Source organism: Ammospiza nelsoni, chromosome 5 (genome assembly GCF_027579445.1).
Source record: "Ammospiza nelsoni isolate bAmmNel1 chromosome 5, bAmmNel1.pri, whole genome shotgun sequence".
Lineage (NCBI taxonomy): Eukaryota > Metazoa > Chordata > Aves > Passeriformes > Passerellidae > Ammospiza > Ammospiza nelsoni.
The window spans coordinates 46,542,591-46,569,732 of record NC_080637.1 but is presented as its reverse complement, the minus strand read 5'-3'; the positions used below and the strand labels follow the sequence as shown (position 1 = coordinate 46,569,732).

The following is a 27,142-nucleotide window of genomic DNA, read 5'->3' as shown; positions in this document are numbered from 1 at the left end:
TACAGACTGTGACACCACTGGAGACCCAGGGATTACACAGATCACCGTGGATCCACCATCTGGTATCATGTAGTGAGAGTCCCTACAAAATCTATGTATTGGATAAGTGGGTCCTAGTTGCTCTAAATGAGCCACAGCTGTGAAGTCCTTAGTTGGGCAGCAGCTGTGGCTTGCAAAGATAACTGGGATAAAAGGGGATGGGTTGAGAGCCCAGGAGGGGCCCCTGTAGAAATTGTGAGGAACTGTGCTACAGAGAAGAGCTACATGGTAGAAAAACAGCTAGAAGGTATGGACTTTAAGAATATAATAACAATAGTATGGAACTCTAGAAATATGAAATACAATGAGATGACAACAATAGTATCGCTTGTCCTTTCTCTGCTCAGATGAGATGATGAGGGAACTCCTTGCTCCTACAGTAAGTTCTACAGCTTGCATCAAGCAGGAGCCCTGCCAGGGCTTGTCATCTAACTGGCGCGGAAGCTCTCCCAAGGTCATATAATGGCTAGGAGAGGATTTAGGATCACTTATCCCAGTCCTATTGTTAGCATTTTACACACCACTGGGAGGGAACTATCACCCCTCAAATCTAGCCGTGTGGCCAGATGTTACATAATTGAATAAGACAATAAATGTGAATACCTGATGATTTGGGGCAGCTAGGCAGGAGTCATGGGAGTAGCTGCTATACAAATCTTACAGTTTCAAGTGTTAAGACAAATCTTGAAAATTTCCATTTTCACAATGTTAAGAAGTCTGTTCCTCCATGTCTTGAGTTACTTGCTTTTGCTGCCTCCATTCCCTTCTCTGTACTTCACTATTTTGATTGGTAGCACCATACATTTTCTTTGGGCTTACAAAAGTTTCATTGTTCATCTCTGTTTCTTCTGCCAATTCATCCTGATCAATTATGCCACATTTCTCTTCACTGAGGTTTTCGGGGTCAGCCCATTCCTGCTTCTCCCCAGAGGCAAAGATAGCGTAGAATATCACTCCACTGTAATGCACCAGGGCTGCAATCAGAAAGACGTTCTGCCATTCCTCACGGGTCTGAAAGAATGGTGCAGGTCTCATTAAGTTTCCAGTAATAAGAAATATCACTCTCCAAATTATGCCATGAATTAGCTCATATTGAGGAATGACTGTGAGCACTGTTTGATTCCTGATGCTGAAGATAGAACAACGTATGAGAACCATTGCAAAGATTTTTTTGTACTATATATAACTACAGCATATATTGAACTTGGGTTTCTTTGTTGTTTTTTTAATAGTAAAGTTTCTCTTTTGCATGTGAGATATTTGTGGAGTTGGAAATGCAAGGATTTCTCTAACAACTACACAAATATTATTGTAGATCAATGTTTGCTTCTCTACCATAGGGGTATGGATGCATTGTAGAGGAGTTTTCCAAGCCCTATAAGCATTGCACAGTTGTATGGAGATGCTGCAGAGACTCAGGCTCAGGTGGTATTAAAAAATATCTGCCTAGACAGATAATTAGTTATAATAACTGAGAATTAGGCCAAAGTGGTAATTAAAAAGTGCATGTTTAAGACAAACATAAAGAAGCTGCAGAAACCAATGATGGAATGGTATCCCCAGGAATCTTTAAAAAATGTCTTAAATTTGTTGCATTACCTAACCCTTTTCCTAGAAAACATGGAGACTGTTACCTTATGTTTTGTCATAGCACCAACAATGAGTGGGCACACCATTCCTGACAGTGTCCCCACACCATTGGAGATCCCCATCAGAATGCTGGCATAACGAGGGGCTATGTCCAAGTGATTCACATTGAAGCCTACAAAAAATGAGAGAAACAGCCAGCTGAACAGCATTGCCCTACCAGGCCAACAGGGCTTTCTGCAGCCATTCTGGCTGAAGAAGGCTAAAAACGTTAGCAACCTCCCTAGTGCACCTCCAAAGATTATGTTGTACAGAAAATAAAGTTTTGTTTGGCCCTGTTTAAAGTGTCTGTACTTTCCATTTTCTCATACCTGAACAGTGAACTTGGCAAATATTTTTAATTAAGGAATCAACGCCTCAAATTAGTGAAATGTCTTCTATCTTTTTATTTATGTAGTAGGGTTTTTAATTCATGTCTTTCAGTGTTTTAACCACATGAGTGGTTTAACAGCAGTTTAACAACATGATAGAAAAATAGAATATAAACCAGTAGGAAAAACAATTATCCTTACTGCAGTTTGTCTTCTGAGCACATATTTTATTAAGAAATAAAACCAAATACTAAATGTCAGCTGAGATATTTATCATTCCTTAGGTAATGAAAATTAGTCATATTAACTATGGTTGATCACGAGAAGTGACGATAAATTTCAAGTGCATGGTAATAAATAAGGTAAGAAATAGACTACTGGGAAAGTCCTGCAATAAAAGTTGATTGATAGAAATGACCAGTTATGCAAGCACCTCGTAACTGAGCAGAAAAACCCCTTCCCATCTGCAGAATCCTGAAATAACTGAACACCAGCAGTTACTTTGCTGGTCAATTTTGTTCAATAGATTCATGTTCTTGGCAGTCTTCTTGGAAGATCTTCAATCTTAAGAAAATCTTTAATCTTCACAGCAAGAGGAGTTTTTTCAGTGATGCTGGTACTGATGGTGCCACAAAACAGCTTGACACTACAAAACGTGGGTGAGACTCATGAAAGTGTTAGAAACAACTTCTGGAGAAGGGCTGGATGTGGGATGCAACGGAGGGAGGGCTGAGATAGGAAGCAGAAATTGGGTGCTAGGGTTTGGGACAGAATTGTAACTGATAGCCTTTGTGCAACTATTCCCTGCAGAGTAATTCTCTCTCTCCCTCTCTCTCTGTCTCTTTCCTTTTAGGCATACAGATAAATAGGATGAAAAGGTGACTGATAGTGTAAAAGTATATTAGAAAATAACAGCATAAAGCTGATGTAAACAGGGATCAATAAAGAGCAGGTTCTTTTCAAAGCTTCAGGTATTGTGTGCAACATGTTTCATAGATACCAAAGTAAATTAGTGAAGAAATAACAAACACCCCATAAGTTGCCACATTAAGAGCAAACAAAATAATAGAAATTATGACAGTAAGAACAGTGAGGATAATAACATCAGTTTTATCATGAATAGTAAAAGCAAGAATAAGATTAATTCTTACCTGAAATTGCAAAGCCACTGAAGCCTACTGCTAACACCAGAAAGGAAATAGCCACGCCTTTTGTGTGAGAATAACCAACCACCAAAAGCAAGGTTGCTTCCATCCCAAAACCTTCCAATGAAACACATGAGAATGAATTGCATTTAAATTTCTAGTTGCAATGAAAATACTAATAAGCACTCTCCAGAGTAGCAGCTTAAAATGAGAGAAAATTATTTTGCATCTTTTAGCTATTCTTGAACACAACTGGGAGATTTGTGCATTTGCATAAGTATTTGTATATTTATTGTTTGAGAATATATTCTTTTTTTCTCCTCATTCACTGCTGTATACATGACCCAAACCGTTGGTGAAGTTAATTCACTGTATTCACTGAGCAATACAGGAAGAAAATTGAGAAAGCAAGTCTGTGCAAAGAGCAGAAAAATTCACAAACCCATAAACATTTGAGTGAAAGAAGAAAAACACTTGCCTTTAACTTCTCATGGTTGTAGTGATACAAGAATTTCTTGGTAAATGGACCAAAAGAGTATTTTACATACAACTGTGTTACCAACACAACAGGACATCCCTGAGCATCACAGGGAACTTTCAGTCTCTGCCATTATTGGAAATTAATATTTTCTAATATGTAACATTTCAACCCTTCTGTTTTGTTGTTTTAATGACACTATTAATATGCTCTGAAAATACAATTAATTTAACCATCCTTTCTGAAGATGCATAGCCAAGTTGTGTGATATCACTGGCTGCAGGCATCTCTATTTCTAGGAGTCTGTGCCATCTATAAATAATGCAAGCCAGCAATTGGCAGAGGGCAACTAACTACTCCATAGGCTGTCTGGCTTGAAATCTTTTCTCTAATTCAATATCAACCCTACATGTCACTGATTTTTCAGTTCAGTTATGGAATTGGAAACAAATTACTTCATGCTGGGTTAAAATTTTCCTGTTCATCTTTCACTTTTTACCCCCACCCTAAACCTTCCAGTCTAAACTTGTCAGTGGGCTCTGCTGGGAGTAGCAAATGGGAACATGGCCAGTTACTTCAAGAATATATCCATTGGGAAAGGGTCCCTCCAGCACCATGATACAGGGTTAACTTTGTATGAGTTTGCAGGATGAGGCCTATTTGATCATACTATGCTATTGCCTATTCAATTATTAACCAGACTTCTTGTCTCCTCCCTTTTTTAAAGCATGCTCATATGACTAAGGATTTATGTCATGAGGCATCAGCTCTCCACTTAAAGCTTCAGATTAACCAGCTATAAATGCAATCTTGAGTAAATTGTCTCTTATTACAGTTAAACATGGGCAAAACTATGATACTTGGACTGACTGCACACCATTGAAATGCCATATTTTCAGAATCCAATAGTACCTCCACAGTTCATGACCTTCCTTACAGTGGTAGTGGTTAAGATCTTCCTGCTCCGTAAGAAGTCAGCTAGCTGCCCTCCAATGGGCACAATGATTGTCATGACCATGTGAGGAACTGCAGACAAAAGGCCAACCTGAAATTAGACAAATGCGTGCTTAACTGTCCTTTCTCCTTCAAGATTTAGAGGCAAGAGAACAGGAACCATAATGATGCTTCATTTCTTTTCCCCTGGATCATTTTATCTGATTACAGCAGGTGCTTAAAACTGGGTGAGGGAAGAAAGATCTCCTTGTGGCCCAGGAGGGGAAACCAGAGCACAAGTGAGAATCTCACCTTTGAAATGCCATGCAATATCCCAAGTACTCATGGTTACTCTAAAGAGTTGCACAGAAGACTGTTTATATTAAATCCTATTGTAGACATCACAAAGCCCTGTCATTTGTCCTGATACTGGAGTGCTTTATCTTGGTTTTCAACTGCGTTTTTATATTTTTGTTATTTCTGTTCTCAAGGATCTCCTTCCTGAACAACAAATCAATCCCTGCTTCCTGCCTCAGTGTAAAGGAAGGAAACACCTGCACATTGCATAGGGACTGAAGACCATACAGCATAAAACCTGACATAATGAAATAAGTTTACAAATAAAATGAAATAATTTTACAAATAATTAAATAATCGTAAATGTAAAAACATTGATTCCCTTTTATTCTTGTGGGATTACAGCCTACAAACTGATGTTCACCTTTTTTTCATTTTCCCAGAATCCCAGAATTGCTGAGGTTGGAAGGACCCTCCTTCTGCTCAAGCTGGATTGCATAGAGAATGTTGCCCAGAAATGTTGTCCAGACAGCTCCTGAGTATCTCCAAGGATGGAGATTCCACAACCAGGTAACCAGGTAATTTTTATCCTCTTCTTGATTTTTGTGGCTTTTCATTAGCAATGAAGATCAAAGGATCTGAGGACTCTGAGGAGCCTGTTCCAGTACACAGTCCTCCTTGCAGCAAAAAAGTGTTTCCTCATGTTCAGAAGGAACCTCCCATGTTTCAGTTCGTGCCCAGAGCACTACTGAAAAGAGCCTATTTTCATTATCTTTACACTCTCAGATATTTATACATATGGATGAGAACCCTGCTGAGCCTTCTCTTCTCCTGGCTAAACAGTCCCAGCTCTCTCAGCCTTTTCTCATAGGAGAAATATTTCCATTCCTTCATTGGACTCTCTCCAGTATGTCCTTGTTTCTCTTGTACTGTGGAGCCCAGAACTTGACACAGTACTTCAGGTGTGCCCTCACCAGTGCTGTGTAGAGGGGAAAGATCATGTCCTTTTACCTGGTGGCCTTTGTATGATGCAGCCCAGGATACCATTAGTCTTTACTGCAAGGAAACACTACTGGCTCATGTCCAGCCTGGTGTTCAGCAGGACTCCCAGGTCCTTTTCTGCTAAGCTGCTTTCCATACTGGTGCATGGACTTGTTCCTCCCCAGGTGCAGGGCTTTACACTTTCCCTCATTGGCTCCATGAGGTTCCTGTCAGCCCGCTGCACCAGCCTGCCAGGGCCCTCTGTACAGCAGCACTACCCTGCAGTGTAGCAGCCACTGCCCCTAATTTTGTGTCATCTCCAAACCTGCAGAGGGTACGCTCTGCTGCATAATCCAGGTCATTAATGAAGATGTCAAATAGGATCGGAGTCAGTGCAATCCCTGAGACAGTTTTAGTGATCAGCATGTCATCTTCTAGAAGATTTTCTTTGAAGCAGTAATTTAGTCAGAAGTTTGTGTTTACTTTCAGCAATGTGCAACCTCATTACACTGACAGTTGGTTTTACACTGGTTTTAAATTAGTGAGGTTCACAGAGATGCAACTCTAGCATTAATGAAAAGCAGCTCAGAATAAACAGATGTACTTTTTCTTAATATCCCTCTTCATCTCCATGCTGTACTTGGCCATTTAGACTGTCATTGCTACCATGGCACAACCATTGCTTCTCTTGCAGAAGCTGGGCACACGGTGCTCCCAGAACAGAAAAATAATTATGTTCTTTATCAGCCTTAGACTTGCTTGAAAATAATTACCACATAGCAAGTATGTATGCTAAATGAAAGAGTTTTTAAAACTTTTCTAAAACAATTATTCTGTATTCCTCATTCATGCTCTAAAGAGGAAGTGTAACAATTCTGATTTTAATGAAATGGTGGTGGCACGGAATATAAACCTATAAAGAATTTGATCTTCATAGCTAATGAAAAGTCACAAAAATCAAGATGAGGATAAAAATTAGCCGGTTAAATGCTGAATGGTCAACACTAAACAAAATGTACATTTCCATTTACTGGTTTTTCACGATATGTGGGGGCTTTAAATCAACTATTTCCCAAAATCAACTTCTCCATTCTTTCCTTTTGCTAATCATTTCATGCTCACATACTTTTATTTCTGTCAGGTCAGCAGAAGCGTGTCCCAGGTCTATCTGGTTCTCCTCAAATAACCAAACCATAGCACTAAGTGCCATGCCCAGTTATTTCTCTAACATCTCCAGATATGATGTTCACCTCCTCTCTGGGCAGACCATTCCAATATTTAACCACCCTGACAGTGAAGAAATCCTTCCTGATGCTGAACCTGAACCTCTCCTGCTGCATCTCCTAATTGTGTTCTACAGGCCATGGTATGCCTGCATGGTATGCTTATTCTCATACATTTACCTTGCTTATTGCAAATCCAAACACTTCTTCAAAGTAAGCAGGCTGACTTATAAGGAGCAAGTAGAAGGTCCAGCTTCTGCAGAAGTTTGCCACAATGATTGCATAAACTGGCATTGAAGTGAAAAATCTCTTCCACGGAGTACTAAATTTCTAAGGGAAAAAATCCCCAAAAATTTGGGTAGATAGAGGCAAAATAAAGAACCAATATCTTTTATTATCAAGTCTATTAGATACATTGCATACAACTTACATCACAGATCACTTAAAATGCAAGTGAAATATATCACTTGAATTGCTGGGAAAAACTAGGTAGAGAATCCTTCTTAGAAGTTAGGATGTTAAAGGTGGACACTGCACTGCTATTGCCCTGCTTACTGAAATTACCTGAGGTCTTCTGGAATCCTGCTAGTAGGATAACAGGAGCAGTAAAAGAATCAAAGAAAACTAGAGAAAACCTTGTGCCATCCCCACTTTTTGGCTGATGCACTTTGAGACATTCTGTTGAAAAGAGTGGGGGAAAAGGGTTATCCAAGCTAAGACACGTGCAGTAGCACAGCAACAAGCAGCTACCTGCTTCAACCTAATTAGTTCAATTCAGAAAAAAAAGACCTATAACTTGCTTTTTTGGCATTTTCAATTAGTATTATGCTCCAGTACTCCATACAGCAGGAAACATATTGCAGAGACTGATTCATTGTTAATAGAATTCCAATCAGAAACTGAGATCTGTAGCTATGGCAATACACATTGACATTCTCCCTTTCTTTGAAAAAAATGTTAATTGTGTTCTACAGGCCATGGTATGCCTGCAGTTGTGTGTGCACCCATGAAGTTGGTACCAGTTTTCTCTGCAGAAAAACTGCACTGTACTGCAAGGAAAATCCATGACCTGGAACAAGTGTGTGTGTGTGTCTCCAGCCAAGACTTGATCAGCCAAATTTCAGATGCATGCCCAAAAAGACAGTCTGGTACTTTACACTCGCAACAAGGCTGCTACCCAAAACATGTAGAGGAAAAACCTGGTGTTACTTTGTTCTAGAATGTTCAAAACTGAAAGCTAGGAATGAACAAGAAACACCTTTGTTTTTCACAACTGGCAAAAAAAGTTGCCTAAAGGAACAGAAGGAAATTTGATGGGGAAATAGGTTTTAACTCAAAGTTTCCAGGATCTTCTCAGAGAGAGGATGAGAAGTCTTAAAGGATCTGAGCTGTGAGAGTGAGCAGGGCAGAAACCCAGTCCTTAAGCTATTAGATTTGCAATCATCCTTAACAGGAGTTCAAAAGGCAGCTGGATAATTTAATATCTGCTGTCAAGTTCTTATTTAGCAAAATCCATGATTATTTTTTAGAACAAACATGACAATTACTCAAGAGCAGGAGATCAGAATGTGTGGTTCCCCCTCCCAACCCCTCCCTTCCCTCCCTAGATCAGAGAACATCCATAAGCAAAGACCTTAAATAGCATTATGAGTTTTCCTGTACTTATCCAGTCTAGCTGCAAGAGTCTGATTCTGTAATTTTCTTGAAAGGAAAAGCCCCTAGTTCAGGTAACAGTATCCATCCAGTCATATGCTGATCTACTCACAAATGACAAAGAAAGCCTTTTTTTACTTACACTTGCATTAGCTAGGCTGGCTCCTTCTCCTATACTTGTTTCTATATATATCCTTTCTTCACTGGTTATTGTTGGATGCACAGCAGGGCTCTCATAGGCGTGAAGCAGCCAAAACACATACCAAACAATCCCAAACATTCCTGAAGAGGCAGGAAAAGCAACTTGGTTTTCAAAGCCAATAAAACTACACTTCAGTATCTGCAAGCCTTGAAGTTTATTTCAAATGCCAGTTAACAAAACCTGCAAAGAAATTATGCCCAGGAAGTAACAACATATGGCAACTAACTTTGTGTATATTGTATGCCTGCTTGCAAAGCATTTGAGCATTTTGGCACTTTTATTATTTCTATGCATGGGGCAAAGAAAAGGCAGGCAAAAACCTCTCTGTAGGACCTAGGGAAAAAAAAATCAGATGGGCCATAAAGTGGTGGGAATCTGCATGAAGGGACTTCACTGTAAGGTGGCAATGGCAAATCTTTTGCTGTGCCCTGTATTTCTGGGGAAGACAGAGAAAACCCACTTTAACTGGGCTGCCGATGTGCAAGGCTGGTTGCAGCCACCTCTGCCATACACTGTGAGGGGAAGAATGAGGCATCCCAGATCAGCCACAAGGTCATACCCCTGGGACCATTTTGTAAAGGTGGCACTGCTTTATTAAAGGTGGGCAGCATGGGGAAGATTTCTCAGGGCAGAAGTTTTCAGGTCCGTTTGGCTCCCTGTCAGCAGCATTTGCTGCAATTTTTGCTGTTAGTGTCCACTCTGGGACAGGTCTCACACAAGTGTTTGTGCTGTGGAGGAGCAAGTGTTTGTGTTGCAACTGCACCCAATCCTGTCACTGGGTGACCATGGGCTGCAGCCTGATCATAAAAATTTTGCAACCTTTTGTAACAGACGATTACAAAATGAAAGCTCTCAGAATCTGCAATAAGCAGGGAATAAATTGGAGCACCCATTTGCAACCTCTTTACATCAAAATAACTTTGATCCGTCCTCGTTAGACAGGTTTTAGCAAACGACTGGCAGTACTGATCTAGTGGCAGATGTCCTTCATGTTAGGCAACTCACCATAAATATAAAAGACTGATGACCATCCTATGTACTGTACCAGCACTCCTGCCAGGGGCATGGCCACCACTGCGCCTGCGTAAGACCCTGAAGAGAAAACAGATCAGTAAAACATGTCAGCTGTGGTAGGTGTGCCCAGCTCTCAGAGCACATGATCCAGACAGGTGCTCATGAGAGCAGAACTGGAAGGATATGTTTGACTGACTTTATGAACTTGGAGGATGGGATGGAAACTGCAAAATTTTGACTGGGATAACAGGAAGAACTGACCCCTCATGCATCACCAGTCTCATTTTGGAGAGTTGTGCCCTGTAGGGAAATAGGATTTGAAAATCCAAGACTGATGACAGAAAACTGCAGAGACATAAGCTATATGTGTGCTCTTGAGTCAGAAATCCCACCTGGCACTGTGGTGTGTGAGGTGAGATTTGGAGGAGATAATGGACTGAGTTTCAGAAGTTTCATGGAGGAATCCTGATGGCTGCAGATATGTTGGGAGGCTCTTGTCATGGCCCTAGACCCATGACCATACAAGCACTGGTAGCAGGGAGGGTGTTCAAACCAACCCTGAGTATGTGGAACCATGCTTAATTCATATCAACAACATAAACAAACAGCTGGAATAAATAGGCAAATGTTGACAGGGGGATAAAAGAGGATAAAAATGTGGTCTGTGCCAAGGTTTCTGATTGGGAAATACATAATACTGGTGAAATATATTTCTAAGTGTCTTGTGGAAAGAGATGAGTATTTAAGTGCAATCTAGATAATAGGTTTCAGTGCAAGACAGTGCCAATGGCTTTATATGTGAAGAGTGTTGTTCTGAATTATTCTAGGAAATGAGATACTTGTGGTTTTGAGAATAGTACATGTTTTGTTAATAAACATTTGTTAATGCTCCACTTATTAGCAAATACTTCTTTGCAATGGTTCACAGCGATCCTTCTCCCTCATCTTCATGTAATTAATTTTTCCTACAGCTTTCCTACAGAAAAGCCCTAGGCCAAAATGTAGATAGAAAAACCAGGAACCTGCTTAACCTGAATTTTCCTAATTTTTCCATTGCTCCTATGCACCTTTCAAGTGCAAGGATCAGTGACCTGTAGTACTAAAATGGATGTCAAGCTGAAGGATGGATCTTTCTATAGAGATTCCATGCTAGAAATTTCACAGACGGAACATTGAGTGGAGAGGCTTTTATTTGGATCTTTTCTTCTGCAGGAAGTGAAAACACCTAAATAATTAAAACCTGAAGCCATCTGTAGTAAAAATAAAATTCCCATAATATTCAAACATGGGTTTTTATCTACTTGTTTCACTCTTCCTTTTATTTTCTATCTTTGTTTAGTGCTGTATTTTCCCCAGCCACACAACTCTACTGCTGATGGACAGAATTTTTTTTCCTGTGACTTTTACATCTTTACTGAACATTTTCTCCTACAGACATTCATCTTCAGCTGTCAGCATTGGAAAGGGACACAGAGAAGAGAGCAAAGCACATGTCTGATCATAACTCAAAACAAAATGAAGCAGGGCAGCTGCTGGCGAGAAGTTACATCACCTCCGCTGCAGTATATTGAGCAACCACCCTAAAGTAATGAAGATAATTTCAGATAATTTTTAAATGTGTGCTTGTTTAGAAGTATCCATTGAGTATGTATAATAAATGGAATCCCTAAGGATGATGCAAATAAAAAAATACAATATAATTTCTCTCATGTGAACCTCTAGACTCAGTTTATTATGAGAGCCATTTTGGTGTTGGCTTTAAATGATAAAATGATGGCATATTAAACAAGAAAGGACTCACAAGTTCCTAAGTTTAGGGTACAAGGTGATTGTAGCAAAGGGCAGAGTGTCTGTGCAACTCCTTCAAATAATGAAATTAATAAAATAAATCTAATAAGGACACATGCTTACATGAACCATACAGGCCCATGGACTCACCACAGAATGAAGTGGTAGCCAGCCTGCTCCTCTCCAGCGGCGGGGCCCACTTACTCCACATCCCGTGGCAGGCTGGGTACGTGACGCCCTGGCAGAATTTCACACATCACATGATTTGCTTTCACTGCGTTCCACCTGAAGCAGTTGCTGATGCTATCCCTACTGCCTAGCTGTTTGTCACCATGGAATGATACAGGAAGGGTAAGGTAAGTCTGGAAGAACTCGATTGCTTGAGTATGAAGTTGTCACACTAATCTGAATTACCCATTACCTGAATAGTAACATGTTCTGAGACAAAAACACTGGTTAGTATATGCAGTTGATGGCACAAGAAAACTAAAACAACTCAAATTGCAGCACCAGAAATATACATTTTTCTTTACTTTAAGTAAACTTAGAAATATAATCAGTATAATTTAAAAATTACAACCTCAAAATGAGCAGCAAGTAAAACTGTATATTGATGAGAAACCCTGATCAAAAGAGATCTTACAACTTCTAGAACCAAATCTCAAAATCAAACTCAGTTTGAAAGGACCAAAATGGTGTGTGGTCCTACCTCCACCAAACCTTGAAGAATTCTTACAAACATCACACATCCATAATGCACTCTTGCTGCAGAAGGGATGACCATGTTCAGTGTAGATGTTAGAAAGATAGCTGCACCAAATACCCTATGGAGAAAAGTAGCATAAAAGGGAATACAATTATTATCTATTCTTCAGAAGTGTTTTCATGTTCCACTTTATAAATATTTATAAACTTATTTAAAAATATTTTGTTACAATTCTTTTTTTTTTTAATTGTTTGCATTTCAGTCTCTGAAAACTTGTACGCAGGAAATATATGTGACTTCATTTTTGTGTCTGATCTTATTCACAGTAGGGTTAATGGTTGTGTTATAGCATGAAAAATTTACAGTCAAAGAACAACACTGTTTTATCTAAATTCTCTACACCTATTGACAAAAGCAAAATCCACGCCTAGAGAGCTCATTATCTGAGTGACAAGAAAGCACTAAAGAGATGAGCACCAAAGCAAAGAAGCTGAGCAGGCTTCTACATAAATCAGTTCCTTTGTCACTTCTCTAAGTGACAAATGAATTGATTTATATAGAAAACAGTCTGAAAATATGAATTGGAATACAAAGCCCACAGTCATATCTTGACATTTAGGAGACTGCTTTAAAAGTCAAGTAAACATTTAACTGAAAAATAAGTATATTATTTCTCTGTTGTGATCCCTGAAGAAAAGACTTCTGCCTTTTGCTTTCTTACCACTAATAGGAATATCAGGTCTGTTATCATAACACTGTTGACTCAGGGAACTACAGCAAACCATGTGAATTAATAACCATGTGAAAGAAGAAACTGTAACAAAGAGAACATGTTTAATTATCCAAACAGCTATCTCTAAAGACTGAGTTTCAAATCTCTGCTACTTCTTTTAATGCCAACTGTTAATATCCCTAGGTTGTAAATGCATCATTTATAATGAATTAGAACCAGTCACTCTTCTGCTACTATTTAAAGGGTTGAGTACTGTTTCCACAGAGGCAGCATCTTTTCATCAATTCACTGCCATTTATCCCAAAGAAGTTCGTCTCCACTTTGACAAGAAATATTCCAGGTTTTTTCAATTCATTCACATATTCTTCTGTCCTCACTACCACAATTCCTGGGCAGCTGCCACTTTTGGATCAAAGCAGCTACAGACTCCTCTGCCCAGCAGGGTGCTCTTCCTGAAAACTGATATCAAGAGGTGCCTAGTGTTTCATGCATCCACCAAGCAATTCTGACATCACATTTAGGTGTGTGTTTGAGGATAAGCACCAAGTTAAATGGATGGTGTCAGTAAATGATTGATGAACTTTTTGGTGGAATGCAGACCACATCAATTTGGGTGAATGTATTGAGTAAATTACATAGTGTTAGAGGGGTTTGGTGCAAACCCAGAAAGCACTCAATATTTTCAGCCACTGTGAGATCCATTTGAATCCCTCACTATTACAGATAATTATGTGCATTAGAGAAGTGCCTGGAGTGGGTTGTCCGTAGGTATGTTCAAGGTTGCACAGTTTAAACAAGTGGCAAAGGAGTCTTTGCCTAAATCTATGAGGTCATTATTAGCATAGAATCTCATTTCCAGAGTGCATCTGGGACAAAAGAAAGTTTTTCCTCTTTCTAGGGCTGGTAGGTTCATTGGCCACAGAACCCCTATTTTCCTGCTCTGTATCTCAGCAAATAACCCCTGAAACTGAAACTGAAACTTGGCACCAATGGTGAACCTACCTGAGCTGAAATTGGTTGGGTAAATGAGGAATACAGGAAAAACATGGACTTAGTGAATCCTATTACAGCAAATAGAAATTCTCTTTGAGCTCATCTCTTGAGCTATTTTTGTTCCTCAGCAAATTCTACTCCTAAACCCAGTTATGATGGGCAAATCCATAATGTGATGTTATAGCATAGCTTTAGATTGAGTTGGAAACTCTCACAGGGATAAATGCCGAGTTTTCTGTGCTTGTGAACAGCCTGTATTTAAGGAAACACTCTGCTGACAGAACACATCAAGTTATGATGTAAACATGGTTATTTTTTACTACTTGCAAGCAAATTAAGGAAACAAAAGCTAAACTAATAATATGCTTAATTATTTAGCCAACAGTGTCCACATCTGTGTTTTGGAGCCCTTCTGCTGCAAAAGCTGGTGGCAAGACTAGAAAGGCTGGAGAAGTTATTAATCTTAGCTAATTTGTTTGGCTTACTTGGCAGATGGAAAATTATTGTGCCTAGGCACTGTTATGTGGTAGAGAAATAAATAATTGAGGATGAGAACAGTGCTGAAGAAGCAGTGCAAACCAAACTCTGAGTAACTTTTGGTTATGGACAGAGCAGAGTAGGACTGAACCATCTGGGCAATTTTGTGGGATGATTCTGTTCTGGAGAAATTTCCACAAGGGCATATGGATGGGAAGAACATCCCAGTCTTGTAACCCCCATAGCTCTTTGGAGAATGCAAAGATTTGGGGCAAAGTACAACATAAAACTGGTTTTAAAGACCCTTTCCAGTTCTGAGACTATTTGTAGATAAGACATCTTGTTTGCAGAGAACAAAGTTAGTACCAGCCATCTTTTTTTATTTTAATCTGTAGATCCCAAGTACCCTTAATATGCACATCTCATGAGCTCATTCACAACCAGCTATGTTCGGACAACAACCCTCTCTCTTGTGATAATACTCAAAGTTCTGAAGACCTTTTGATGTAAAGTCTAAAATCAAAGTTAACATTGACAAAATTAACTAGTTTTTCTTATTCACATTTTCAAAAGCAGTTGAATTAAAAAAAAAAAAAAGGGCTGACAAACACATTGATCATAAAAAAAAAATCTGTACAGATTCTCAGACTTCACCAAGCAGAAATTGGGAGGCTCTATTAGAAGTCCTATGCAATTTTAATTGTAGTCAGTACTGTATCCAGCCTTGGCAAGGATATTTGTGTGCATGAGGATAGACTTGAGAATTCCGATCATAAATAGTTCTGGAATTCCTTTATTCCCAGCTTCAGTCCACAGAGACTGTGGACAGTTAAAGGAGGAAGACTAAACACTGCTGGAAAACTATTGTTTGGTATTAAGTTGAGGTAAAGAGCACTAAGGCAACTTCTTAAAGACAAATGCTTCAACTATTGTTGGAAGTATAAGGTGATTTTCCTTGAACTCTTCAGAATGCATTATTGTTTAGAGAAGAAATGTGTAAATATTTGAGATAAACAAGTTAAATTGAAAAATCAGCAATAGACCCATAATGGAAGTCTTGTCCTCAGAAATATTTTTAATCAATTATTATTAATGATTAATTATTATTATTAATAATTCTTGATAAATACTGAATTTTCAGCTTCAGATGTGCATTTCTGAAAAGCTAATTTGCTATTTTAGTAATTCCCATTTACACAGTGTAAAATAGTTGACAGGCTCTAAAGCGTAATTCCTTTGCTTGTTGTTTTCTTACCTGTTAGCAGCCAATTTGTTTGAGATGAACCCTCCTGGAATTTGTGTCACAATGTAACCCCAGAAAAAAGAGCCATGAATGAGTCCTACAGTCTCTGGATTCCAGTTGAATTGGGCTGTCTGTAAAGGAAATGGGACACATGCTGCAAGATAAAGCATTCTCATTGTGAGGTAACTGTTGCTTACAAGTCTCACAGAAGTCACCCTGTGCACCAAATTAAGCCTCTCTACACTGGCTGCTCAGGATTGCTGGGCTTGAAAACCTCCAGTTAAGGCAAAAGGATGTTCAATTCCCCTGTGAAATTACTTCTTTGGCTCTTAGGAATGGGAAAGGTTTCAGCCATAAAGCACCTAATGCTGGACCTTCAACTTTGCCACTTGCCACTGCTTCCCCATAGGCTACTTAAACTTGAAGCCTTTGCTTTCAAGACTGCTCAGAGTTATAAGAAGGACCTGATAACTTTCAATGGACGTATCCATTTTCCCAAGCTTATCAAGGCTGCTTAAAGCCTTTGAGTTGATTTATTTCCTGGTCAGATTTGTTCATGGCTCTCCCTGTCAGGGCCCAACTCTGATCCTCCACTGTCAGCATCAAATGGCATGGGGCAGAAAAGAGTTGGAGGCGGGGAGAACATCTGAAGACAAAGCAATCTGAAAATAAAACCAGGTAACACTAGCCAGTGACTAGTTTATCTTTTGTTAGAAGTGATGCCAGAGTAGCCAGTTTTCACTAAAATACCACACAGAACTGGCAGCTGTAGTGATAAGCATTGACATCTCTTTTTTTGATATTACTTTCTGCATGTTAAAGAAAAACGTTTTTCCCACTACATTGATTTTTTGCTCACAAAGAAGCAAACTGAAAAACAGCTCACTGTTTGACCTACAGCCAGATGGCATTAATTAGCCAGACATGTTTACAGAAGGCTAAAGGGTTTCCTTCCCCATCAGTACTCATTTTGATGTGTCTCACTTTCCTGTGCTGAGGCACTTCTGTTTAAACACCTAACTTTCTACTGGCAATTTCCAGTTGAGTTTCTAGGTAGTGTTAATTTCTGAAGGCAAAAACACCATGAGATATGGAAGAAGGCTCCTCCTGATTCAGGAGATGCTCATACCCAAACACTATGAGTTTAGACTTGTGGAAGAAATGTACTCCCATTTTCTGAAACTACCTCTTCTGAGCTTCCCAACCTATGCAGGCACATACTTTCTCTTGCTTAAGTATAGAACCTGGAAGTCCCAGAAGGACCATGGAGATCAGGGAATAGACTGAATAAATACAAATTCAGCAGGAAGTCTAAGCATGGCTCCTATGATCATGAGTCCTGGAGATAGGCATATTTTAACATTGGAAATTTATGATAGACATTTTCTGCACTCTTCTTTACCAAAAGTTAAAAAGTGTAGGAGAAAAGATGATGAATATTTGCACAGCATTTCATTCTAGAGTCAAGATTCCTATGAATTTGTTAGGCCAAAAACATTCAATAGATATCCAAAAATAAGTCAACAAGTAGAGCAAATGTAGAGATTTAAGTTCATAAAATCCACAAAGGGGCACTTGACATCACAGCCGAATACTGAGGGAGGATGGGGAATGCTGTGGTATGGATTGGATGCACCTGCTGGAGTGCATTGAGATAAAGCTGTGTAGGATCTGCTATGGACCACATGCCATCCACTGCAAATTTGAAAACAGCTTGGCACCTAGCTCTTAATAGCTCCTAACAACAATCTACGCTGTCAAAAACCTGATGTCTTATTGCCAGTGACTGCTTTAAGGTCTTGAGAATTATCCACTGATATGAATGTAGTGGCTGCAGCCCTACAAAAAATAATTGCTAATTCCTTCTACTGCAGCATCACAGCACATTTCCCTGAGAGACAGTAAAGAGCAAAAGCTTCTGCCACCACAGCAAAATCTGTCTACAGCTGACAGATCAACGACCTGGGAGACATGCAAATTCAGTTCTCATTTCAGGTACTTAAACCCTTTCTGCGACACTGCAAATCCTCAGATGTTGAAGGTTTTTCATGTGACTTCATCACCTAAATAGGAATTAAGTGCCTGTGCATCTACGTGTATCAAGACTGATGTGTCTCCCTCATTCTCTCTTGCTATGTGGCATTTGGGTGATTTCGCAGCAGGATCAGCTCAGAGCAGTGAAAGGAAACCATTTTCTCACCCTCAGCTCTGGCTTTCCATCGACATAGACAGTGTTGTTGTTGACCATCTCCACGATGGCCACGCCGAGGTTGCACCTGATGCCGAAGGAGATGCAGAAGCCCAGGCCGCTCATGATGGCGATGATGTAGCGCTTGGGCAGGCCGCAGCAGTGGCACTCGCATGGCGTGGCCCGGCGCCCGCTCGCCGCCACAGGCCGCCCCTCCGCCGTCAGCTCCAGGGGCTCCTCCTCCACATTGGTGCCATCGAGCTTCCTAAACACACGAGGGAAGGAAAAATGAAGGTGCCCTGTCGTCTCAGTAAAATTTGCTGAAACGCGGATGGACAGCTCCGTGCTCCGGTCACCTGCTAGCTCCTGTTGGGAGGTGCTTGTCTTTGGGTAGTTGTGAGGTGAGCTAATGATGGACAGGCTGTGAAAGGTTAGCAGAGACCACACTTTTGCCTGAATGACTTCTGAATGTTGCACATCTGAACCACCCAGCCAGACAGCCAGCTGCAACAATGTTCACAGGCTATTCATGAGCACAACTATGAGATCTAACTGGAGGTCTGTTGTGATAAATTCCATTGATTCTTTGGAAAATGTACATATTATTAAATTAACCATAATTTCTGACTAGATTTACTAAGCAGAGCTGCCAGTATATTTCAAGGATGAAGACAAATACAACACAAAGCATGGTTTCACTCAGCCCCAAACTTCCTGGAATTTGTTTTCTCCTGTGAGACAAAAATCAGAGCTGTACAGTAGAGGAGAAACCTCTCTGGCGTCAGATCCCCTTTTAAAGACACAAAAGTGACAGGCCCAGACTTTATTTGCCCATCAGCTACCAACTAACACAGGAGTGCCACTCCTCAGGCTTTGCATATCCAGCCTTTCCTTTTCCCACAGGCAATCTACCTGAGATATTCATATTGAACAAAATGGCACTTTCATGCAATCTGGAATTGCATGATAGTGCAATTAAAATTTAATTTGGTCTTGAGATCTGATTAGGGCTATTAACATCATGCTGCAGGACCAGGCAAAGTCTGTCATAGGAAAGGTGAGGTAAGAAAGCACTAACACACCCACCAGACCAGAGCTAAATAATTCCTTTTCTAACACTGCCTTTACAGGTATATTTTAAAATGCAGATTATGGTTTTTCTGACATGCTGAAACACTGAAGGACATGGCTAGCTGTGACTAACCCACTGAACACTAACCATAAGCTTAAGGTTATGCCTTTACTAAGAGAGGCCTTGATCAGGCCTTTCAGTTTTGGCATCACCCTGAAGCACTGAACTCAGGATCCAGCTCTCTTTGTGCCTGCCATGAAGTACTGTGTAAATATTTAACCTAAAGGAAGCCCAGCTTGCCATGTAAAATGATGAGATTATTTCATTTACTATTGTCTGATAAGGAAAAACATATTTCCTTCTTCCACATATCTGGTTGAGTGTATTTGAAATCTAATGTATATATTTGATATGTATTTGAACATCAGTTTTCAGTATGAAAATCAACATAAACAACTCTGACAGAGCATACATGGATGGGCTACATCTGACTGGGCTGGGTTTTTTGGGACAGTGTTGGTTAAATCACTGCTTTTCCCAATTGCTTTAAGTCTAATGCACTACCCATAATCTAACAGATAGTACTCTGCACTGGACAGTTTGCAGATAAACACATTAAGTATGGCTTCTTGTGCACTTAAATCTATCTTTCCAATATAAGGTTTCACTTCAAAATATCATTTTTAGGTTCTAGAGCTAACTGGAGCATCATTTACCATATTATTCCTTTTTACATCACAATATAAACCCATTATTTCAGCCATAGTCTTAGCAAAAAGAAAATAAGCTACAGTCCATCAGCTCATGTTTTTAAGAAACACTAGAATCACAGCGTTTTGGGCCAAAAGGGAACTCCTGGGATTATTTTATCTAATTCCTTTCTCAAACCAGTGCTCACTGCAAAGTTAGATCTTTAGCTCATTGTCAGACTGGAGCAAAGCCTTCGCATTCAAGCAAAGTAACATAGAGAGTGTGATCTTACTGTGGTGTTATTGGGGGTGATGGAGATCTTATGATTCACCTGCAGGGAAACAGCATTTGTTAGTGACATGGGACTACAGAGACTAATTCAGTCAGGCACTTGAAAAAGAAGACACCAGTATTCCAAGCCCTATGTGTTAATAGAGGTAAAGATACAAGGAATGAGATATGAAAAATAAAGACCTCAGGAAGTGAAAAAAAATTGAATAATTATTTTTGAACTGTTATAATCTCCAAAGTGCTAAGCCAAAAGAAATAATTTGTCTTTCTCTAACAGAATATAAGATATTGATGGAATTAAATCAGTTAACTATTCTCCAAAAATTAGGCTCTATTTATAAGAGAGACATTAGACTTTAGGGGGTGCCTTATTTTGGGCAGCTGGCAAAAATTAGACACTTCATGCAAAGCCAAAACATCTGGACGTTTTCAGCTGGCTGTCAATTCAGATAGGCATGAAAACATCCTTCTGCACCAAATTCAGTGCTAAAAGTGGTGACCCAGGACTAGAACTATGGACCAATATGGTCTCTGCAGAGAAGTTCATTATTCTGCTATTGTATTTGACTAATGTAAAGAAGCAAGTTGAGGACTGATCCATCACCCCAAACCCACGCAGTTTATTTCCTGCTCCCAGAGATTAATTTCAATGCCTCCATACCAGGCTTGTCTTGGAGAAAACTATTTTTCAGTAGCAGTCCAAACACATAGGTATTTAAAAAGTGCAGGCATTCACACAGCCAGTGTCAGCACTGCTTTTTTGGTATTATTTTATTGAACAGGTACTTAATGAAAATATGGCAACTCCATGAAATGATGAGAAATTTATCTTCCAACTGATCCATACATTTTCATAGTGTCAGTGAAAATTTTTACTAGTTGTTTACCAATGACTTAGAAGGAAACTGGTTCAGGGCCAGTGCTCTCCTCTAATTATCAGCCTCATTCAGGAGATGCAGGTGGACATGCACTGGACAGTGCAATTTCCTGCACTGGACATGTTCACTTCTTAGATCTGTTTTTTCCTTTTTCAGCAAATGTACAACATTTGGCAAGTAAGAAGGGCTAAGTTATTTGAATCTGCATCCATATTCTGTGCCCAAATGTCATAATAACTTTATGCAACATTTCTCTTTTTTATTGAATGCCTACTCTGGCATATACAGAATTGTGAATGCATGAAAGAAATATTAAAAATCCCTATCAGTAATAAATAAAATCCCTAGAGCACACTCTGTATTTAAGGGGGTTTTAGCAGAGGAATTAGTTCTTTCTAGGTGTACTAGAATTTAATTTCATTTATTAAAAACTCATTGATTGTACAGTAACAGACAAATGTTAATGTCTGTTGTGTTAAAACACATTCTAGAATGGATTTCACCAGATGTGGCAGCCTTTCACAGCTGCAGCACAATCATACTCAATGTTCAAAGCTCACACCTACAAATCCATTAACTACAATGATCCCTGCATAACTTCAGAAACCAGTAATTATAATTATCAATAACCAGAAATACAGTAATAACAAAAAAAAAATCATTAATCCAAAAGCAGATATAATCTCGTAAGATCTTATTAATTCTTCGGGGATTTGTCCAGGTGATAACTTTCCATAAGAAATCCTGTATTTAATGCATTGGTACCAAATCCCGGCACAAACACCCAACTCTCTCGAGTTACTCAGGGCATGGGACCTCTCTTGCTTGTTTCTGCATGGTATTTCCATGAAACCCACAGCAAGGCTCAGACATGAGGGACTGCATGGCCCAGGTGCTGCCCTCCTGGGCTGCAGGGCAGTGTGTCCTTGGTGCAGTGAAGGAGCACTGCAGGGATGTTGGGCCCCTGGGCGCTGCGGTGCAGCGCTGCACAAGTGCTCTGTGCCCTGGCACTCACAGTGCTACAAAGGCACAACTCGTGCATCAGCTGGGCCTGCTCACCCCACACAGTGCTCACAGCACTGCACAGTCTGGGAGGCACCAAGCCCCCCCAGCTTTTGCACAAAGGGAAAATCTGAGAGGAATAACTCCATGATCCACCACAGTCAGAGGAGCCCTGTCTGCAAGTGTCTATCACCCAGCTTCAAGATGCAGTTTTCAGCAGTTTAGGCTAATTCACCAAGGGACATCTAGAGCAGCCAGAATGACACCTATCAAGGCTACACTTCATACAGCAGCCATTTGCCATGGCCCATATGTCTTTTCACATTAAAAGTGATAATTTTTAAACCCACTTAAACACTTCCCACTTCACCAAGAAGCCCACCGTTGCCATTAGCTGGTCCAGGATTCCTGAAATCCTTAGAGTAGGGAGAGCCTAATATCTTACTTCAGTCTTTGGCTTCTTCCTTGACTACAGTAAGTTCACAGAAGGACCAAAGTGTTTCGGTCTGTCAATAAGATCTGCAGGAAATCTTTCTTTTCTGAGAAACATAGTGATGACAGAGCCACAATTCTGATATTCATTCACCCAAGCCTTGAATTCTCTGGTTTTTTTTCTGCCCCACTGCATAAAATAATCAAGAAAAAAACACTTTTGTATTAAAAAATTATACAAAGCATTTACAAGATTTTCTAAAACATTTTCTAAGATCTCACAAATTAAACAGCTGCCAATAGCCTAAAGAAAGGATGGCTCTTGGGTCTTCCAGTTCAGTCTTCCCTGCCTCCCTTCCAGGATCCAGACACCCTAAAGTCACCTCCTGTGAGTGGATTCTTACTTTGCAGCACCCACAAATAAGCACACCTGTGAGGAGGCAGTAAGCTGCTTTATGCTGCTTGTGCTTTAGCACTTGAGCTGGACTGCGGATAATTGCCATGGAGCAGCTGCTCTTGCCAGGCATCTGCTTCTCTCTCGTTTGCAAGACAGAGGAAATGTGGCAGGAAGGCACAGGCCAGTCATATTTACCAAAGTTAAAACATGTTTTTCTACACACTTTGTCAGTTTTGACATCAACACATCAGTCAGTGAAGGCACACTTGGAGATCTAATCAAGGATGTGCTTTATAATAATTCATCAAACTATGATGAATGCTAGAAGAGAAACCAAATTTTTTGCTGATTTTCACCACATTAAAGACAATTGTATTGGATGAAGAGCAAAGTCAAGGTTGCAGCTGGTATATAGATATATGTGCCACCATATAAAAACACAAGTGTGTGTTGTCATTTGTAGACTAAGATGTAGAGAATGAAGTTCATATTAAAAACATGCATGTTTCATTCATTTATGGAAACTTTCAAAGATGACTGCGTATTTCCTACAGGACTGCTCAAGTTGCAGCAATTCTTACTTAGATCTGACTGCAGAGATAATAAAAAGATTTTATAGTTTGGATTATTTCCTCTGCTGATTGGTATATCTAAGAAAGGCTCTGAGATACCTAAGTTTAAAATAGAAAATAATTACGTTCAGCAAACTTTCTTGCACCTCAAGTGATATTTGGGTTAATTTGATTCAGGAGCAGTGTTGCTGAAGTTGGCTACCTGTGCTATCAACTGTGTAGGAAGTAGCATGACAGCTTTAATACATGGCTACAAGAGGAGAGCAATCTGGATAATCTAAGGTGAGCCCAGTGTGCTGCTACACCACATATTCACTAGATACAAACCTTACAGGTATTTGGTCAAACTGACCGGCAGAGCCCACAGCAGAGAGAATTTATCACTGAATAAATTACTTTAATCAATGTTCTGAAAAATAAACAGATTTCTTGGAATTACTGTAGAGTATTATAAAAGTAAAAAAAGTAAAGCAAAACAGGTTTCATCTGTAACACTGTAAATTAAAAAAAGTTAAGTAGAAACTGTGTAGAACACAGATGCTCTGTTCACGTGATACAGAAATAGAATAACTGCAGTATGTTATGTGTAAATTCTTACACATTTTCTTGTGATCAAATGCTTGGTTAGAATTACTATTTCTTGACTCAAAATAGCATTCCCAATAGAAGGCAAAGGGGTGGATATGAAAGCAAATATAATTCAGTCACTAGAAACACCTTCAATTAAAGTGTTGGCCTGATCCACACAAAGATTTAAAACACAACATCAAGCATGGGAGAAATGCCACTAACCCCTCTGGCTCTCATCTATTGATTACACAAATAAGTGTTGTCACTAGCCATTACAAACATAAATAAGCTTCTTTTTAAATGAGAAATATCTTCCCCTGTATGAAACTGGGAATTTCTTACATCAGATTTTCATTTCTCTAAAAATAGGAATCCTCCATTTCTTGGTTCATAAAACTATCAGGTTAAGATGAAAATCTTAAACTTTTTTTCTGCTTTTGATAGCACACAGCTGCTTCTCCTTATTCTCTCTCTAATTTGCTAGTGTCAGTAAACTCACACATACACATCTCTATTCAATATATTTTCTCTTATTTCTCTTATTTCTCTGATTTGGAACAAGTTTTAAAAAACCCCAAACCTGCAATTTAAGAACATTAAGTCTAATTTCAAGAGTGCCATCATTGGGAGTGTTAATTCTCATTAAATGATTGCTTTTTCTTGTGCAAGTTAAACCACAGAATTAATCACATCTAATTATTTAAAGGTTTTTTTAATTAAACAGGTCTTCAAGCTCTTTTTAATATTAAAACATTATTTCATAATTTATTTTCACCTTTTTTGATATAAATAGTCTATGATCTACAGTCATATGCTGTTGTAACTGCTCCTTTTACATCTTCTGTCTTACAGCAAGCTGTCTCACTCTCTGTACTCAGATATTAATTTTGCAACTCTATAATCTGTTTTATGTTTTTACATATTTTTTCTATACTGCATTTCTCTTAATAAATGGAATCGATGGACCTGTCTGGGAATTTTCTGTTGGGTTTTACCTTCTCAGATTCCCCAGCGAGTCGCTAATGGTGTTCTTCACCTCTTCCTTTCCTGGGTTAAAAAATCTTTCTTTCAGTGAACCGAGCCCTTTGAAAGGCATTTTGTCTTTCTTCTTCAGTAAATCCCTTATGTTAACAAGCATTCACTTCTGCTGTCATATTTCCCAATGCCAGAGCCAGGAGCCTCCACCAGTCCCCCTGGGTGACCTCTGCAACAACAACCAGTTGCTTAAGAAAGGAGTGGGTAAAAAAATAATAATAAAAAAAAATAAAGTCAGATCTTGCAAAGCCAGAAGGGAAAAGCTGTGGAGCAAAGCCCCCCCAGAAGCACTCAGGGGCTCGGCGTGGCCCTGGGAGCAGCTCTGGTGCCTGCTGTCGGTACGCGTGCAGGGCAGCGGCTCCGGGCTGACGCTGGGAGCTGCAGGTGCTGCTCAGGCCAGCCTCCCTGGGCAGGAGTGCTGCCTGCTCCACAGGCAAGCCTCAGCCCGCCTCGCTGGGGCTCATCCTCTGTGCATCCCTCCCTCCCTCCCTCCCTCCCTCCCCTGCCTCTTTCACACCGAGATCCTGTGCAAGGTGGTGCTATAGTAACAGACACAATACCTGTCCTCAAGCCACTCCAGTTCGCTAATAAGACCTCATCTATGGCAAGGGCCAGAAGTTTATTAAATATTTACGAGACCTTTCTGCAGGGAGGGAATTATTGCGAGCTACAGCTCCCATTCACTGCGTACCCCCCACTCAGGGGAGGCCCCCTGCCCCAACACACTTGCTGGTTTGAACCCAAAGCTGCCTTCCCATGCCTGGTCATTTATTATTGATGTTGCTGGGCCCTTGGGCAGACAGGCATGGAGGGGCATTGGTGCGATGCTGTTTGAATAAGCAACGGGAGACCAGCCATAAATTGAATCCATTGCATTTTGAAGCACAAAGTGGCTCAAAGAGGTGAACCAGTCCAACTCAGTGTGACTGCATGACAACACTCTTCCTAGCATGGCAGAAAGTACTTAATGAAAACTCTTGTGGAAATGCAGCTGGGCACTCCACTCATCATGCCTGCACATTGGCTGGGGTCAAGTGAAGAATTTCTGCTTTTGGCATGGCCTCAGATATTGGATTGGGTTATGGACAAGTTAAACAAAAAAAAAATCAAAACAAAACAAAAAAACCCAAAAAACCCCCACACAAAAAATAGAACAAAAAACCCCCAAAAAAACAACAACAACAACAAAAAAAAAAACACCAAAAAAAAAAAAATACAAGCCCAAACAAATGAAAAAAAAGCCCAAAGACACAAACCATTTAATATATTCCCTCTCCCATCAGTCCCTCCCCCTTCAGGTGATGGGGAAGGCAGAAACTCGGTAGATTGCTAGAAAAACTGAGAGCTTTGTGTTTGGCACATTACCTCACTCCTACAAGGAAAGTGAAGTACCTGTCAGTGCCTCATCAGGCCAGCAGCACAATAAGAATTGATTGCCCCTGGAAGTCCCCAGCTGAGAGCTGCCATGTGGAGGGCAGGCAGCTGCCCACCCAGCAACCCCAGCTCCTGTTCGCAGGCCACCTGGTGTCCCTGAGCCAGTGGGTGACTCTGAACCCTCCCTCCTGCCCTACACTGTCCTTATCCTTCCAGGCTCAGGGGCCACACTTTCACCCCAGTTTCTGTAGAGCTTGATCTAGCTCTAGAGAAGTTAGGGGAAAGTGTGGGCCCTGAGCCTTGAAGGACTCTACAGAGAGGAGAAAAAAAGAAACCCAGAAATTCCTCCAGAGAAACAAACTAGATCTGATGTCTTTTTCTCTTAAAAACTCATTTGGGTGTTTGAACTGAGTGAGCAGGTTTGTGTGGGATGTAAATCTGGGCCAAAGCGGTGAAAGGGCTATCCATTCATCCACCACTTTATTCCTCTCCTGGCTCCTTGCATGGACCCCCAATCTCTGGGTTTTAGAATTCTCCATAATACAAACACCAAAAGTCTGGATTGTCCCAGCTCCACTTTGAGGAAGGTGATTTTGGAAAATACATTTTCTTAGGGTTATGTGAGACAGGCAAGCAGCTTTCACTGAAATCCTTTATTCCTAGTATGAACCAGGAGGGAAGAGAGAGAGAGGGAGCATACTTAGGAGCTGAGAGTTTGCCTTTGCTGCAGTGTCTTTTGTTGCAGCACTGGTTAGAGTTTCTTCTCCTCTTTGAATAA

At 40.1% G+C, this 27,142-nt stretch overlaps 1 protein-coding gene across 1 annotated transcript; it reads right to left on the bottom strand.

The window, feature by feature from the left end:
* Positions 1–747: 747 nt before the first annotated feature.
* Positions 748–25,066, bottom strand: SLC17A8 (solute carrier family 17 member 8). Its single transcript, XM_059472547.1, has 12 exons — positions 24,951–25,066; positions 18,064–18,316; positions 15,876–15,994; positions 12,421–12,535; positions 11,862–11,949; positions 9,915–10,001; positions 8,850–8,989; positions 7,235–7,384; positions 4,533–4,665; positions 3,149–3,259; positions 1,674–1,801; positions 748–1,050 (listed from the first exon to the last, which is right to left on the bottom strand). Exons 1-12 carry the CDS (start codon positions 25,049–25,051, stop codon positions 748–750), a joined length of 1,728 nt encoding a protein of 575 aa, XP_059328530.1. The 5' UTR covers positions 25,052–25,066.
* Positions 25,067–27,142: the final 2,076 nt, after the last annotated feature.

Excerpts from the sequence above, each read along its gene's own strand:
- SLC17A8 (XM_059472547.1), bottom strand. The coding sequence starts at position 25,051 with ATGCCTTTCAAAGGGCTCGGTTCACTGAAAGAAAGATTTTTTAACCCA. Across the intron at positions 15,995-18,063 it reads ATGGAAAGCCAGAGCTGAGG|ACAGCCCAATTCAACTGGAA; the intron begins GTGAGAAAATGG and ends TTTCCTTTACAG. Across the intron at positions 7,385-8,849 it reads CCAGCCTAGCTAATGCAAGT|AAATTTAGTACTCCGTGGAA; the intron begins GTAAGTAAAAAA and ends TTTTTCCCTTAG.